The sequence below is a fragment of the Triturus cristatus genome, chromosome 5_1, assembly GCF_964204655.1.
Source record: "Triturus cristatus chromosome 5_1, aTriCri1.1, whole genome shotgun sequence".
NCBI classification, from domain to species: Eukaryota; Metazoa; Chordata; class Amphibia; order Caudata; family Salamandridae; genus Triturus; species Triturus cristatus.
In genome coordinates this window covers 301,550,241-301,568,338 of record NC_140587.1, presented here as the reverse complement: position 1 = coordinate 301,568,338, position 18,098 = coordinate 301,550,241, and the positions used below count along the sequence as shown (strand labels likewise).

At 48.0% G+C, this 18,098-nt stretch overlaps 1 protein-coding gene across 2 annotated transcripts in view; it reads right to left on the bottom strand.

The window, feature by feature from the left end:
• The window catches only part of ATAD2 (ATPase family AAA domain containing 2), a 424,041-nt gene that overhangs the window by 155,480 nt on the left and 250,463 nt on the right, over positions 1-18,098 (bottom strand). For both annotated transcript variants that reach the window (XM_085604996.1, XM_085604998.1), the window contains exon 24: positions 1,498-1,641. In XM_085604996.1, the coding sequence (XP_085461122.1) occupies positions 1,498-1,641 (144 nt within the window). The remainder of the gene's footprint in view (positions 1-1,497; positions 1,642-18,098) is intronic.

Below are 18,098 nucleotides of genomic sequence, written 5' to 3'. Positions count from 1 at the left end.
AGAAAGATTTCTCTACAGGGTATGTTGTACAAATTTGAGAAAAATAATTAAAAACAGCCTGGGGAAAAGACAGAAATTAAGTGTCATAAATAATAAGCATGACTTTTTCTTAGGAACTGAGAAAAATCTGAAAGACAGGTGCAAGCCTCTAAGTAAGCACACAATGCACAGAAGGCTGTCAGAAGAATGCCTTGATGTAGGTCGAGTCAGATATTTAATCTCCAGCACTGAATCTTTTCACAATTTTATGGTTTTTAAACACATACTCAACGTCTGGTTGGTAAACCAGTCACAGAAACACAAAAATCGCAATATTAAATAAGAAATGCAATTCTATGCGGTCTGTCCACCTCATTAACAGGTGGATAAGTTACAACATACTTGCGTTAATGTATGTATTTAAGTACAGCTATAATAATTTAGAAAGGATAAGGTGGATCTAATAAAGATTAAATGTTGAAGATGTAGTAGGGTTCTGGCAAAACAGGTTTTCAATGCTCAAGAACACTGAAAGGAGCAGAGCAATGTCAAAAAAATGTTTTACTGCAAAAAACAACAAAAAAAAAATAATAAAAAAAAAGACTCCGTGGCTATAAGGACAGTGAAGTTTGAAACACGTCGAAAAAAGCATGACTGCCTCAGATTAATTTAAGTTAGCAACACTGATCTATTCAGGTTAAAGTAGTGGGGGAGCTTTCAGAGTGCATATTAGTTTTGTTCCAAGACCACTCTATTGTGGACTATAGTTCCTCGGCTGAGGTGGCTAGTTTTCATCTACACTTCTGGGGAAGCTATAGAGTAAAAAAGCAGACTTCAAAAGCAGGTAGTTGATGAAACTGAGCTTGGGGCGGACTTACGGAGCTCACTAGCTAAATATGGAAGGAGTGGACAAGAACCAGATGAACTCTACACATAGTGTGAGAATACTCACAAGCTTACAGGTTTCGCCCTCTATCCAGAAGCATCTGTGAGATGTCCTTTTATTTAAAAGTACTAGACTATACTGGAGCCCCAACTGGCGCTCCTGTAAGAAAACAGATGCACGCCTCGATTTCAATATTGGTGACAATTTCTACTTTGGTGTGTACTTTGCTTTGAGTGCTTGGAAAATATGTCTGGTAAATATAGGTTTGCACTTCCTTGAGACAGCTGTCCAAAATCCAGCGGTCCTCAGAATTCTTCACAATTATTTTATTAAATTGTATCTATTTAAAGTATAAACAGTGGGTGGCTGGGGGTTTTGAAGAATATTTGGAGTCCCTTTCCTTTTGACACAGTCCCAGCCAGGTTTTAAATTATAAAAGAGGTTAGTGACGGTCCATTACAGAGCATAATGCATCTTTTAACCAGAACCTGGAGCCCCCCAGGGATCACCTGAGGCCCCCCTAGGGGGCCCGCTCCCCAGTGTTAAGATCCCTGATCTAGAGGGTGTTGAGGATAGTTTAAAAGTTCAGTCAAACAACATGTAAGTTAGATTAGCCTTTATACAATACTTACCACCAGCAGGTGTGCTGCAAAGCATATGTGTAGCAGATGTCTTTCCTCCATACAACTCGAAATCTGTTTTTTTACCCTCACATGTAGAATTTTGCTTAGGCTGCACATGGTAATAGGATGGGGCATACGTTGAAGAAGATCCACCTAGGGAAATGAAAAAAATACCTTCACATATTTTCTCACAGTAACTATGGTAGGTCAAATTTATAGCCTGCATTTCACCAGCTTGAAGGGGGGGTGGGGGAGGCAGGGAGATAAGGCAACTTGCTATTATAAACTTTAGGGTCAATGAATTACAAATGGGAATTGGTGATTGAAAAGTGTGCATGATTTCACTGTGCTTCTGCGGGTGGCATCAATTTGTTGAATGCATGCTAAAAGACCTTGATTACACAATAACTGGCCCCATTAAACAAACAGGCAAAATGTTTCAAAATTGTGTAGGCTAATTGCAGATTAGTTCTATAAAATTCTGAACTATAAACAAAAAATCAAATTTTATCTGAGAAAACGAAAATCACAAAATGTATGTATAGTTCGAGCAGCAGTCATGAACTGGTTCCCAAACTGGAAATTTAGCATATAAAAATTAAAGTGGCCCAAGATGTCCTTTTTGACAGCCAGTAGCATGGCAAAGTAGCAGTCAATATTCATAAAAAAGTATCAATCCTTTTCACTTATCTAGCAAAATTTGTACAAAAAAACCCATAAAAGAAAGATGAACTGACCTGAAGCTATTGCTACTGCATGGAAACATTGTTTTTGATAAACAAATGTTTTTTTCTTCTCAGTAAACGAGAACAGATGACGACAATCTGCTGTGAAAATATCACTAATAGCAAGCATACACCAAGGCCATGCCCTCCCAAACCTGCCACCTTCAGCCACCACTTGCCTAAAATATTGTCATGTTTCTGCAGACAGCCCCAGGCAGGATTTATTGGTTCTTTCATCTTGGCACACAAGTCTACACCCACTCGCCACTGAGCCAAGGGAGGGGAGGGAGAGGAGGGGGGGCGGTGAGAGATGGAGAATTTCTATTTGCAGGCGATGCAGCGTTTGGGCCCCCACTGTGGCAACTCTCACCATTATCCACTCACCGTTGGGGCCTCCCAAATCCTCCATCATGACAAGCAACCCTACTTTAAGAGTTAAAGGCACAGTCCTGCTCAAATGGCCTAACGTTTTCCCTATGCCCTACCAGAAGCCGTGTATTTGGGAACAGGTCCATACCATGTGGTAAAGTCCACGCCTGTTTGGGAGCAACAGAAACAGGTAGGTTGAGACATCCCTGCCTTCCATAAAGATCTGGGTGTAAAGTATGTAGTGTGGAAGTAAGGGAGTTGGATTAATAGCATTCTGGAGGAGAACTAATTCACATGGCGCCTTATGGGCATCTCGCAAGTCTTCATCCTCTAGTGGACCCAGCTACCTCCCCCACCACTGCTGGAGGGATTCAAACCTATCTGGAGCATGGTTAACCAACATAAGTTTGGCCTTGCGTGGGCTGCAATCCGGAAGGGTGGTCTGGGTACATAGGTGACAGGGAGTGTAAGTGGTCCCATCCCAAACATCTCCTAGAGTGGTGATCCACATGTCATCCCAATGTCTAAAGCCTCCAAGGCAAGCAGGACAGTACAGCAATTCTCCTTCCAACAGCAGAGGCATCGGTGTGAGCTTCTTTTCCAACCCGTGAAGCACAGGCCCATGTGCCAAATCGTAATAGATGTCGCCGTCAGCTCGAGTAAATGGTTGGGGATGGGGAGCTATAGATCAGCCCCAGAATGGAAGTTGGCCCAGATGGGAAAGCTCCAGCCAATACGCAGGGTCATCCCACCCTCTGTTAGCCGCTCATTGATTGCACTCATTCAAGCGGTACAATAGTAGTTTAACTCCTATCACCCCAAGTCCCCCATCATAAACAGACTACCTGCACTTGTCAAACACGATACGGGGTGGCTGGCCTACCGACAAGAAAGTCTGGGTCAAAGCATTGATTTTCTGTAACAAACTGGGATGGAGCAAGGGAATAGATGAGGGATGTAGAGGAAACTAGGCAATATCATCAGCCTGAAGAGGGTGACTTTTCTCAGTAGGTTGAGGAGTAGACCCTCCCATCTCCAGAAGTCCCGTTTCATTCTGGTAACAAGTGGGGAAAGATTGTGGGCCTCGGCAAACACCGGGTCCCTGGAAATGTGTACACCCAGCTATAGTATCCCACTTAATAGGAACCAAGAGGGATTTGTGCCAGATCACGCGAAGGCCAGAGGCATCCCTGTACTAGGCGAGTATTCAGGGCATGAGGGCCAGACTGGGCTAGCTAGGAAAAAGACAATGTAATCGGCATATAGAGCAAATTTTATCTTCCACCGGCCCAGTCAGCCGTCATCCCTCAACCTGTGCATAGTCAGACTAATGGCTAGACGGCACAAGCAAAGAGGAGCGTGGATAAAGGGCATTCCTGCTAGTTCCCCTTCGGATTGGGAAGATATCAGATATCGTCCCATTGACTCTTACTGGAGTGGAGATGCAGTTGTACAGCACTCATATGTAATATGTGAAGTTGGGACCGAATCCCACCCGGTCCAGTACCCCAAACAGGAAGGATCAATCGACTAAGTCAAAGGTTTTTTCAAAGTCTACGAGGAGGGTGTGGACGTAACCTAGGACTGCGTTTACACCGTATACACAATGCAAGTATAGGTAGGCATGAAGCTACATTGGTGCATTTGAACTTTAATGTTCATTAACAGCTGGGGACAATATTAATAGTCTTTAATGTCTGCGGCCATTGATGCTACCTTTCAACATACTGATGCCCGTAACTGTCCACTGTGTTATGGATGGTGGCCAGTAACGTTCTTCTTTGGGTCATTCATCTCCATTTTGTGAGCTGCAGTTTCCCTGTGCTTCAGATTGAAGTGAACCAAAGACCAGGAGGTGGTAAGAAGGCAGACTAGTGTGGTCTTTCCTAAAATGTAAAAAGCGATTTTCCCTACCCGTGATTGCATCACTTTTTTTTAAAACTGCGTTTGCTTGTGGTTGTTAGTTTAAAAATTGTGGTTTTAACCTGCCTGTGACTGCATAATTTATCATCGGTTTAATTTTAAACTTCTGGTTTTTACTTGCCCGTGACGGTTTTCATTTAACCTGTTGAATTGTGGGATTTGCATGCCAAAAAATGTGTAGTTTTTTCCCTCTCATTCCCCGCAACTGTTTTTTCCTCCTAATTTCTCCCTTGCTCTGTGCTAAGACCTGTATGTTAAGCAGTCAACCCCAGCTCACGTGTTAGCAAGTGAGTGAACCCCCCCCCCCCCCCGCAACAAGGGGTGCTCTCAGACAGCAGTGATCTGCTTTGAGCCGTTTAAGCTGTGTTTTATAGGGATTGTGCACTAGTTTTTGGCAAGGAGTGCGAGTAAAGTTTTATACAAACAGTATTGTTAGAGGACAAAGTTTGTTAGGCCCTTACCTGCAGAAGTCCAAATGTGGACTGAGCCTGTCTGTCTCCTAGGAGATTCTGAAAAGAGGAGCAGCTTCCAACTCTCTGGCCAGCAACCCTTGACGGAGGGCGCAGGGACCTTATAGTGTCTGCTATTGGATGGCACATGTGTGCACTGATTGGTGGTTGCATCTGGTGTTTCTATTGGGTTAGTGTAGTCATTGGTTGGTTATTTGAGGGTTCTGATTGGTTCCTGGGTCAGTGATTCTATTGATGTAGGGTTTAGGGTTAGTGATCCGATTGGTGGATAGGTTTAGGGTTTGGATTGGATTGGTTCCTGGGCTGGGCTTTCTATTAGCTGAGTCTAAGATTGGGACTAGGGTTAGGGCTTAGGGTTTCCTGTGAGACTGGCTCCTGGGACTAGGCTTCTATTGGATATAGGGCTTAGGGTTTGTGTGATTGGTTGCTGGGAACAGGGTTGGGACTAGGGCTGGGATTTAGGCTTTCTATTGGACGTGGTGTTTAGGATTTTGTGCCCGATTTGGTGCTTGGACTAGGGCTACAACTGGTTGTAAGGGCTTGGTCTCCTATTGGTTCTAGGGTTTAGAGCTAGTGTGATTGGTTAAGGATGGGGCTGGGGTTCCTATGGGCCAAAGGTGTCATGAGACTACTAGGGCTATTTAAGGCCAGGGATTAGGGCGTCTCAGTCCGGGAGTGGAGGCCAAGGGCGGAGAGGACAAGGGTGAGTGCCTGTTTGAGCCTGTTCGAGACTGGTCTGGACTAGGGCAAGAAATGCTGCCCATTGTCTCATTAACCGGCACCCACCCTATACACAACACATTCACACCAAATGTACTCCACTCATTTACTACAAACTAACCCTATACACAATTCAATGTCTCAGTACCCACTACAAAACCACACAAACCACACATATACACTCTTCTATCCCAGCTACCACACATTTCCACCATCACATACAAACCGTACTCAACTGTAACCTATACCTCTATTCAATCCACTCATGACTAACAACTCTATTCCACACCACACTGAACTATATCCCAACCAGACACACACTCCCTGCTCTAATTATTCATAACAGACCCCTTTTTGTCACTAACAAACCTATATTCAGCCTTTCATCACTTCTCTGACCAACACTCTCCTCTTCTTTCAACCACAATAAAACAACCACACAACCACACGTCTACACCTCACACATTACCTCTAGCAGCAAACAAGTCTATGACAAACACTGACTCTAGTTCATCTCCTCTTGAATAAAACACAGTCTACTCAAACATCACCATCCCCTTTATCTAACAACTTTCACTCACAACAAACTATACTATACTGACAAATCCATCTCATAAAACAAATACATCAGCATCCCCTTTCACTACCCCTCAAAAACATAACATCACGCACACCAGCAAAACAAAATCTCTCAAGCGCAAAACCTCATACTTACCATCACAAACTACAAACATACACCCACCTTTCAAATTACACAAATTAAAATCAAATACCAAGCTTTTGCTCATCAACCACACCCAACACATACAGCATCACAGCAACTCTTAACAGCCTCTCATCCATTGGACAATTTAGAACCTTAGTACATGACACATGCTGCACTGCCACCCCAACTCCTACATCTTCCGCCCTAAACAGACACAAAATAAGCAACGTGCCACACTTCACAGCCTTGCTTCTCCAGGTCTATTGCACAACAAAGTTACCCGACAAAAACACAGCACACTAACTCACTCTCAAACACCATCTCCACCACCATTTATGCAGACCCATCTAAATGTCCTCTTAGCCTGCTGGACGAATAACACGATACAGAAAAGCTACACGATTGCTATCCTCATATACCTAATACAAACACAATAAGGACACATCAACTGCAAGCCCACAAAATACTGCTCACTCCTCTACAGGATCTCCAAAGCACATTTTCTAAGCGGTACACTATCTCCAAAGCACATTTTCTAAACGGTCTACTAATAAATGCACGATCGCTCTCGAAGAACATATATCACATCCACAACCTTCTCACGGACGCAAAGCCAGACATACTATTCATTACTGAATCATGGTTGGTAGAGGATATGGTTCCAGTCCTGCAGGAAATCGTTCCTCTAGGCTATCAAACAATCACCCAAAATCGTATAGGCGAACATTACACATCACTAAATGACGACATCTCCCCCAAAAACTGCGAGGTCCTTTCCACCCGATGCAATCTTACACCGTCTTTCTCCTGTAACTTCCTGCTCCTTTACAGACCCCCACCTAGCAAGTCAACTTTCCGAGACGCACTTCTAGACCCGGTTTAAACCGGATGTCACAACACTCCAACCTATGCGTTCTAGGGAACCTCAACATTTGGTTTGACAAACCAAATATGCCCCATCCAAAAACCAATCATCGCTGGCCTAAAAGCACTGAACCTGCATCAGATCGTCCACGAACCCACACACATCACTGGACACATTCTAGATGTCATTTTTGCTAATACAGAACTAGTTACCTCTCGAACAATGACTCCAGTAACATGGTCAAACCACCATTTGCTTGCCTTCCAACATAAAACACTAAGTGACGCAGCTAAAACCACCTTACATGCATCCACCTACCGGCCGTGGAAAAAACTCAATTTTGAACACTTACAAACAACTAACATCCAGTAGAGATCTAGAAACAAATTCTGTTAAAAAACTATGAGTGGCTACAGAAAGCTTTTGATATCCTGATACTACTAAAAACCTAACAGAGCAAAAGAAAACAAGCACCTTGGAGAAATACAGAGATAAAAGAGAAAACAACAAATTAGAAAGCTAAAACGTGCCTGGCTCAAAACAAAAATGCCAACCAAGACAAACGTCGCCTACAGAAAAGTAACAGATTGTACGAGATCATCAAAGTCAGGTAAGTGCGTTTCGAGTTAGGATTTTTTTTTAATAGTTTTAGAAAGGCGACAGTGCAATTTCTTAAGCGCCAATGTTACCCTATAACATAGGAAAGCCATACTGCATACAAGTACTTCACAGCGACTTACAAGACCAATCTCCTGGACTTAAGGTGAGTATGGGGCAAGGTTGAAGACAGCACTACAGGTCACCTCTGGCAGCACTGGGGCAGTCTGGTGTAGAGGTGCTATACAGCATCCAGTGCCCCATTTAAGTCAATGGAGATCTGTCAAGTCACAAATAGGCTATAAACAACAAGGGGGGGCTCAGGTCTCACAATGTTTGGGGATGTAGAGACACCCTTGGTACTCTTCTTGTAACACCCTAGGTCCTCATCTCCTTTGGACAGCCAGGTGCAGAGTGAGCTTGAGATGTCAGGGTTTCACAACCTCAGACACTCGCAGTAGAGAGGGACTGCACAACGAGGCTCAGGCGGTGTCGGGAACAGCACTGTTGGCAAACCCACTGTGGGACTCGTCTCTGGAGCCAATGCTGGCAATATTGGCCCACTTCGACTCAGGCTAGGAGGCACAGGTGCAGTGGTGCCTTCAAGTGTCGGGTTTTTGGAAGTCCGGAGTCCTGATATGTCTCTTGGGGTGCCTGCAGGATGCGGGAAGGAGCTCCACTACACCACAGGAGTTCTGTGGTCTTGGGTGAAGGGCTGGCAGTCCTCCCAGGCTTTTGGAGTAACAGCTGCACGACGAATTTTTGGCACAATTGTTTTATTTTTGGGGGGAGTTTTATATAGTGCAAACTTAACCCGAAGGTATTGGAGTGCTTTACATTAGCACCAATTGCGTTACCGACTGACATTCATTTTTGTTAGGCACGGGGAGATTAAGTGATTAGCCCACGAACACAGAGTGTCCCTGCCGAAACGTGAACTCGGTTCCCCAGCTTCGAGGTCGGCTGCTCTGGCCGTTAGGCAACATCCTCTCCTCTAATTGTCGAGAACAGCAGGCAGAACAGCAGGCAGACTAGCAGGGTTGGCACAAAGTCAGTTGCTGCTCCTCTGTACTTGGTTTTGTGGCTCTTTAGTGTTGGTCTTCTTTCAAGTCAACAGGATCGGATTTCATGGTACCGGGGGCGTCCCTAAATACTAGCTTTAGGGATGTTAGAGTGTAGGAAATAGACAATGGGTTACACACCCCTGGGGTCAATACCCTCGTATATGACCACTTCCTGTGGGAAGTGGGCAAAACCATGTCCCAGAGTTTCTACTTCTGCCATCACCAAGATGGCAGACTAAACTTGTGTCCACATCAGGTAGCCCACCTTAGGGGTAGAACTAGCCTGAGGGTGAGCACGCCTCTGACAAATCATTCGGGTGCCAGGCTGGTCAGAACCAGTCAGCCAGCACACTAGTAGTTTGTAAGTTTTCAGGGGCAGCACTTCCTCAACCGTATCCCATAGGGAGTGGGAGTAACGTCCAAAAGACACGTGGTGTTGATAGACCGCAACCCCAAACTAAGGGAGGAGAACAGTTTCTTCCCAAACTGTTCCAACCTTTTGGATTCCCGATCCAGGGGAGCAGACGGGAAGGAGGTCTGGGAGGTAGAGGCCTGGATAACCAGGCTCTCGGGCGTAGGGTGCACCAACAGAAAACTGGGGTCGCCCGGTGCAGGGCGGTGGCGCCGGGCCACGTTCCGGTCCACAGGAGGAACTGTGGAGGGCTTGGACCAGGTGCCCTTCAGAAGGTCAGTCAGTGCTTCATTTAACTGCAGCAGAGGCTCCGAGGAGCTTGCTGGCAGTTGAAGCACTTCAGTGAGGAGATTAGTCCTCACGGCCACAGCAGGCAGCTCCAGCCCGAGGGCTTCGGCCGCCTTGCGCAGCACCACAGAAAATGTAGCACCTTCCTCCATAGTCACGGAAGGAGGAGAGATGAAGCCAGTATCAGGTGAGGTTTCAAGACCACTGGCATCCCCCAGTTAGTCTGCCCAGTCCTGAGATAACTGGCACTGCCGTGCCAGAGGGTCCTCAGACCCCTCCCAGTCTTCACCGCCATCTGACTCCTGGTATACAGGTGGAAGGATCAAGGCCGGGCAGAAGATGAACCTGTCATCCATCGGCGTCGGATACGGCGCCGCTCCAACGCCAGGCCAGACTGGGGAACGGCGTCGTCCGAAGGCAGCGCCAGGGGCGGCACCGGAGGGGTCGGCGCCGGCGTCGTAAGGTCGACCGGCGCCGACCAGGATCCAGGCCTTGATCCCGCGGGGGCCTGCGGCATCGGGACCAGAGTCGAAGACGGTGCCAGGGCTGGGCCTCCCAGTCGTGCCTGCGGGGCCCAAAGCAACGCGCCAGCAGGCGCCGACGGGAGAGTCACGCTCCTCATAGCCACGAGGAAGTCCCTGATCTCAGCCGGAGTCGCGTCAGACCCAGGGACCGGAGGGTATGGGGTCGGACGGGACTCCTGCGGCTCCGGAGCCGCGCTGGTGGTGCCACCCGAACCCTCAGCCGAGTCGCCCGACCTGCGAGGGGAGCCACAAGAGCGAGGACGTCTCTTCGACTTCGTGCTGTGCTTAGACTTACCAGAATGCGAAGACTTAGACTTCGACGAGCGGTGATGACTGCGGCTCCACTACCGGTCCCTCGACCTCCTCCTCGACCGGGACCTTGAGCGGCGCGGAGCAGACTTCCGGATCTCGAGCAGCTTGCGGGACCGCTCCCACCTAACCTTCAAGGTCAAGGCCCGGCAGTCGAGGCACGTCTCAGCATTGTGGTCGGCCCCAAGGCAATAGAGACACCGGCGGTGGTGATCCGTGACCGACATCGGTCGGTGACAGGCGTCACAAGATTTGAAGCCAGGCATCCCTACCGGCACTAGAGTCGGGGTGAACTGGAAATGGAACCAAAAGAGTTCAAAAAAGTTTAGTCAAAAAGTGACTAAAAGGGTATGCTCTTCCTGGATCGGCGCTTACTGGTGCAGATAAAAGAAGAACTGACGTCAGCGCGCTAGGGCGGCGTCTAACTACTCCGACGACGTCATCCCGGCAATCACAACGCTGACGGACGCGGAGCCGTAGACGCCTAGCGACGCGCAAGGGTATTGCTGACGAAAAATCTTTCCGGATCTGTATGAATGCAGTGCGCTGTGCTTTGCTCCACTTAGGTATGCTGTACTTGTCCTGTCTGTACTAGCTTCTGAGACTCAGATAGCAGGACAAAGTGCTGGATACTGAAGTCCTTTTTAGAGCCAGTCTGCTGTCAGTTCATACACTGCTGATGAAAGCCCAGACTAGTTGAGCTGGACATGTCAGAATGTCAGACAAGCGAATCCCCAAACAGCTCTTCTATGGAGAATACTCAGGAAAAGCGCTCTCATGGAGGACCAAAGAAGCGGTTCAAAGACATGTTGAAGGCCTCCCTGAAGTCCCTCGAGATCAAATCCGCTAACTGGAAAACCATTGCACTGAACTCTCCAGCATGGCATAGCCTCATTCACAAAGGCTGCTAAACCTCCGAGGCAAGGCGTTCTGCTGAGACTCAAAGAAAGCATGAGCTGCACAAGTCCAGAGCTACATGCATATCGACAGTGTCATCATATGTTTTCCCGACGTATGACAGGATGTTAAATGCCCTAATCAGACTACTCAGTCATCTTTGGATGCACAGATCCGATCAACCAATCAAGGAGATGTCAAGGTCTTCATCGACCACTATGGAGCTATGGACCAACATCACCTTTTTCGGAAGCTGCCTGCTGCACACACTGTGGAACAGCATTTTATCACACTTCTGGCCTGATTATGTGTTTGGTGTATTCTGACCCATGCGTAAAACCCTGTTTATGCACAGTTTGAAATGACAAGTTAAAAGGTATTTAACGTATCAGATAATGATCAGATGTGTTAAATACCTAAAGGTTTGTTACATTTCGTCAGGTCATACCCATCAAAATCTAAAGGGGGAAAAGCATACAGTATTTACCATTTCATGCAGATGTTATTCCCCATAAACTCGTAATAGGCGCTATTTATCAGGTGCCTTAAATAGCTCCTACACTCAGGGCCTGATTACGAGGTGCTCGTAATATTCCAACCTATGCAATAACCACTGTTTACACATGCGTTGGAAAACACCAAAATCTGCATGTTACTCCCCATGAACTCTTAATAGGTGTTTTTTTTATCACGCCCGATAAATAATGTATCTTGTTGTATTGTTATTTATCAGAGGCGATAAATAACGGCTTAACTCACAATCATGCACTTAGTGCTTGCAGGATGTTCTGTTGTGTGTGAAGCGACCTGCATGGAGGTTGTGCTTTGTGCTTTTCTTGGACTAGTTTTATTTTATTATTCTGGGTGAGATTATGGACCACACACAAATCTTTATTTTTTATTTTTTAACAAACCTTTATTGACATCATGAAGATCTGACACAGCTGGGTGCCTACATCCCAACGGGCCGCCACTGCGGTGCATAACATTCTTTGCAAAGGACAGTGGGGAAGTAAACACAGCAAGCCGCCTACAACCCCAAAGGTTCAGGTGGGCAAGCATAACAGGTGACGATCAACTCAGGTTCCTAAACAAGTACCCCCCAAAACATCAAATTCAATGAGTCTCAGTAGCAACACCATCTTTCACCTGTTATACCAAAAGCATTGTCAACTCAGTCTCCACTCATCATTCCCCCCAGAGTTCCGTTGCCCCGCATTTCCTTTCCCCACCCTGCGCCACGATAAAGTGATCAATGCACCCCCATGTCCGGGAGACTCACAGCGCCATCCCGTCGCTCCCCGCCGCTTCCCTCGGCCGGGATCAAGGTCAGGTTCCCCAGTGTCCGTGTGTGCCAAAAGATAAGTTTGAAGAGGGGCCCAGATATCTCTCGGACGTGAGGAGGGTGGCATAAATTCAGCATGTGTGTAACTGGTCCTGGCAATATGCGAGATCGTTAATCCAGTCCTTGAATTTGTGAGCACGACCACGCCCCCATCGACAGGCTACACGTCGCTTTGCCAGCAGGAGGGCCAAGGAAACATCTCCGTATCTTGCTTGGGACTTGTTCCGTGTACCCAAAGAGAAGAGTGAGAGGATAGTCAGGCACATGCGCCCCAGCCATTTAGTCTAGCGCATGCAGTACCTCTCTCCAGTATTCCCGAACCGGCGGGCAGCCCCAAGCCAAGTGCCCGAAGTCAGCCTCCCCCGCCCCGCATCTATCACAGCAGTCAGTGTCACGCAAGTGTAAACGGTGTAGCCTAGCCGGCGTGTAGTATAGACTGTGAATATATTTATAATGTAGAAGGCGTAATCTGCTATTGGCGGATATGGCGCCCGTTTGGCGACATCAATAGAGCCATTGTTCCTCGTGATGGAAGTTCCCAATTCCGCCTCCCATTTACCCTTGGCTGGGGCCGGATCCCTCTCCCACTCTTCTTTAGTTGAGCGATATAGTCGAAACACTACATGTTCCGGGGGAGTGTGCTGTAGAAGTGAGTAAAGGAAGCATAATGGGGGGTTCCAACGGAAAACACTGAGTAAGGGAACGCATGTCTTGCCCAAGCCTCACATAATAGAACCGCTCCAAAAGGTGTGGGGGTCATGGTACCAAAGAAGTCCTCACTATTTTTAAACTTTCCATTTACATACAATTGGCCCCCAGTAAGACAGGACAGTTTCCGCAGCATGCGGCGGCATTCCCCTTCTGTCGTAACCGGTAGGTTATGTCTCCCCTGTAATGGCGCTAATGGCGAGTAAAGAATAGGGCATTTAAGTTTGTGCGCCAGATCGCGCCAGGCACTGGTAGTGCATTGTACGGTTGTAGATGCTAGGTGTCTAGGGACTGCGGTAGTGCTTAGATATGCTGAACAAGGTGTAGGGGCCATGTAACCATCTTCAATTGCTAGATGGGGCATGTATGTGGGAGGGTGCATCCAGTAAGCCGCAAAGTGCGCCTGGGCGCATATGAAATATAATTCCATATCTGGGACTTGGAGTCCTCCAGACTCAAACGGCCGAGTAAGAACGTCCCATGCCAGTCTGGGTTGCCTTCCACCCCACGTCAATCGGATCAGCTGAGCTTGGATACGTTTAAAAAAGTGACGGCTAGGAGCATGAGGGATGCTGGTAAAAAGGTAGAGTAGTTTGGGCAATAGTACCATCTTGATCAAAGATACTCTAGCTGCCATGGAAAGAGGCATCGCGATCCATCTGGAGATCTTATCCGTAATAAGATCAAGTGCGCGCCCGTAGTTAGAGCGCATCAGTCCTTCACGCCATCGAGAGACCCGATTGCCAAGATAAGTGACAGTATCTGAACACCACGTAAGAGGGAAATCAGGAGCGAACTCCGATGTGGCATCTGTGAGTGGGAATATTTGATATTTCCCCCAGTTCACATTTATCCCAGATAGTGGGCCGAAAAGGATGAGCAACCGGAGAATGGGATGGAGGCTGACCGCCGGGTCACGCAGGTATAATGTCAGATCATCAGCATATAGGGAAATAAGATTCTGCCTCTCTGGGTATATCAGCGCAAACTCCCGGAAATGTTGCCGGACTTTGGCTGCCAACGGCTCGAAGGCGATAGCAAAAAGAAGGGGCGATAGGGGACATCCCTGCCGGGTGCCCCGTGTGATCGCGAAAGGAGCCGACTGAACTCCATTAACCATCACTCTAGCTTGTACTCCGGAATATAATAAATTGATCTATGCCAGGAAGGGGGCGGGAAACCCCATACGTTGTAACACAAAGGAGAGGTAGTCCCAATTCCAGGGAGACCAACACCTTGGTGGCGTCGAGAAATATAGCCGCCGCGTTGAGATCAGGGTCTATATCGTGTAGGAGTGCGAATAGTGTGCGCAAGTTATGGGATGTGCCTCTAGTGGGCACAAAGCCCGATTGATCATGGAGCACCAATGCTGTCATAAGGGGACTAATCCGATTAGCGATCAATTTGGCTAAAATTTTAGCGTACACATTTATTAAGGATAGAGGCCTGTACGAATCACAATAGGTAGAGGGCTTCCCCGGTTTAGGTAGGGATAGGATACGCGCCTCTCGCATTGAAGGAGGGAGTATACCAGTCTCACGAGCCTCCTCGTATAAGTGGCGCAGCACCGGAATGAGTAGGTGGTGGAACGTTTTATCAAATTCGGCCGGGAGGCCATCCGGGCCTGGCGCTTTTCCGCATTATAGCCAATATAATTTCTTCATCCTCGTGATGTCTCAACAGAAATTACCTCTGCCCATCCCCCAACCAGGCGATCGCCATATCCTCAAAAAAGGGGGAGAAGTCTATTGGCTGATCTCTATGCGTCCTATAAAGACCTCTGTAAAACCTACGAAACGTCTCCACTATCTCAGTTGTATTACTATGTCTTTGACCGGCCTCGTCCTCCACTTCAAGAACAAGGTTTGAAAATTGCGGAGGTAGAATTAAGGACGCCAGCGTTTTTCCAGGTCTGTCCCCCCTCCCCATATGGTCGTGCCCTAAAATATTTCCCTTTGCATTTGCATTCGCGTTCCGCTGTCTCGTGGTAGTCATTAAGCACACTACCCATCCTAGCTTGCAATTCCGGTGTGGGGCTATTGTGAAATTCCGCCTCAATGTTTTTAAGTTCCGCCTCCAATCTACACATTGGATGTCTCTCAATACTCCCCCGCTTTTTGCAATACACAAGCCACGTATGGTCACTTTGAAAGCTTCCCACACCATGGAGTATTGAGTCACCGACTCCTCATTACGAGGGAAAAAGTCTGTGATCTCCTGCTAGAGTTCCTGCTTGAAGACTGGGTCCAATAAAGAGAGTGGATTGAAACGCCAAAGTAGGGGGGGGGGGGGGTTATAGCGACCAGTACTGGAGAATGGTCAGAGTATGTCCGAGGTAGATGGGAGGCATGTGTCACCCAATGGGCTAAGCCCTTGGTAATGAGCCACGCGTCAATTCTGGACCAGGAAGACCGGGCCGTGGTATAACAAGTACCCTCCCGTCGTGATGGGTACGGCGCCATGCATCAATCAGCTCATAGTTGGCCATTATCATCTTTAGGATGGCTTGTGATTGGGAGTAGTGATGTGGTTGCGGGTGTGACCGGTCCTGTGTGGGATTAACTGACATTGAAGTCCCCCTCGCTCCCCCCATAGTAGGTGTGTAGAACCAATCTCTAGGATTTTGCCCCAGAGCACGCGGAAAAATTCCGGGTCGTCCGTATTCGGCCCATAACAAGAAACGAATGTAAAAGAGTGGGAGGCAATTCTATCCCAGAGAATGGAGTACCGGCCCCGCTTGTCCGTGGCGGAACCTATTGGGGTAAATGGAAGGAACTTCCGTACAAGGATACATGTGCCTCGAGCATAAGATGAATAAGAGGAAAAACATGTATATCTGGCCCATCGAGCGGCAAATGTGGAAGGGGTGGTGGGGTTAAAGTGCGTTTCCTGCAGCATCACACAATGTATGGTCTAAGTAAGATATGTGTCTGCGCTTGAGAGGTTCCCCCAGTCCTCGTACATTCCAAGTGAGGAAGAGAAATGCGGTGGGTCTAGAATGTTCAGCCATGGCAGTGGTTGGGGTAACCCATATTTAAGCGGTGGACTGAAGCAAACTGGTAGAAATAGCTAGGCATTAAAATGGTAGTCAAGGCTAAGACATGTGTTGTGTCACACATTTGTTCGTTTCTCGCATGTTCAAACACAACATTCCCACCCCCCTCCCACATCAGCAGCCCAATCCTGCTGTGGTATTCTTCCCTCCCCATCTCCCGCCATTCCCCCAATGCCATGTTCCCAACAGGGTAGAATGAATCAGCCTGAAACAAAACTATCAATAAACCAACAGCAACCATAATGATCAGGGTTCACCTGAGAGGTGTAGTCCAGAGAGCGTCCAGGGGGTCTTCCTCGCCAGAGCGAGGGTGCTCGGGCGATCACATGTAAGGTCATCTTGGTTCGGTTTCCAGTGCATCTTGCAAGTTCGCAGATGATCACCAACACAGCAGTTTAAGGATAGGGTGTAGTAGTCAGCGCTGCTTCCATCAGTCAGGGGGGTGAGGGTGCAACCCACCCACCGCCAAAGTGCACCAGAATCACCATGATCTCTGTAAGAGTATCCAATCTCGTGTACTGAGCTTGGCGGTATTGTCTCCCGGGGGGGGGGGGAAATTGTCCTTCCTCATTCTGGTCCCCAAGCCCCACAACGATGTCCCGACACCCCTAATCGGGCAAAGCCTCAATTTCATGACCGTATGGCAGGATCACTATGTGAAAAGCATATTTAACCAGTATCTGCTTATTCGACATCTGAAGTGTTTCCCCCCCCCTCCGCCTAGGCAGGGGGGGGGGGGGCGAGCTTGGGGGAAGCGTCCCATCGCAGACTTCGGCAAGGATTTAAGGAAGTCCTGCGCAAGCTGTGGTGTATTGAAGAAATGCTGCTTACTTTGATAGGTCACCTTGAGTCGAGCGGGAAAGAGCATTGCATAGGGAATGTTGGGCTGCTGTAATTTCTTCTTCACCGGGAGAAACTTTAATCTCTGCTCTTGCACGGCCAGGGTAAAGTCGGGATACAATGAAATCTCAGTTCCCTCGTGGTGGAGCGGACCCCGCTCCCTAGATAAGCAGAGTATCCCAATCCCGGTAATTGAGTAACCGGGCGATTATCGGACGCGAAGCGGCTCCAGTCACCGGGCGAGCAGCCAACGCACGGTGAGCCCGCTCGACTACCAATACTGGCGAAAAATCATCTCTCCCAAAGAGCGCAAGCAGGCGCTCTACGTATTCCTCCATCCTGCCGGTAGCTGTTGATTCTGGTATTCCTAAGATGCGGAGGTTGTTTCTTCGAGAGCTGGCTTCTAAGTCCTCGTTCTTGGCCGCAACCACTCTCAGAACCCTCTCCATTTCCAGCGTGCCGGACGTTGTCGCAGTAGAGGTGTCCTCCAGGTCCGATATCCTCCGTTCCGTCCCAGTCAGCCTCTCTTCATGCTGGTCTACTCTATGCGTTACGCCATCTAGACGCGCAGACATGTAATCCATCTTGGATTCAATGGAGGTCAGGCTAGATTGCACAGCCAGTATTAGGTCCTTCAAATCTGCGTTCGAGGGCGCCGGTGCCTCCGCTCAGTCTTCTTCCGGATCCATGCAGGATCGGGTACCTTTGCGTGCATCAAAATTAAGTTTAGGCTGGCGCCAGTCTGGTTTCCCCATCCTTCTGGAGATCACAGTATGTCACCTAGGCAAAAGCC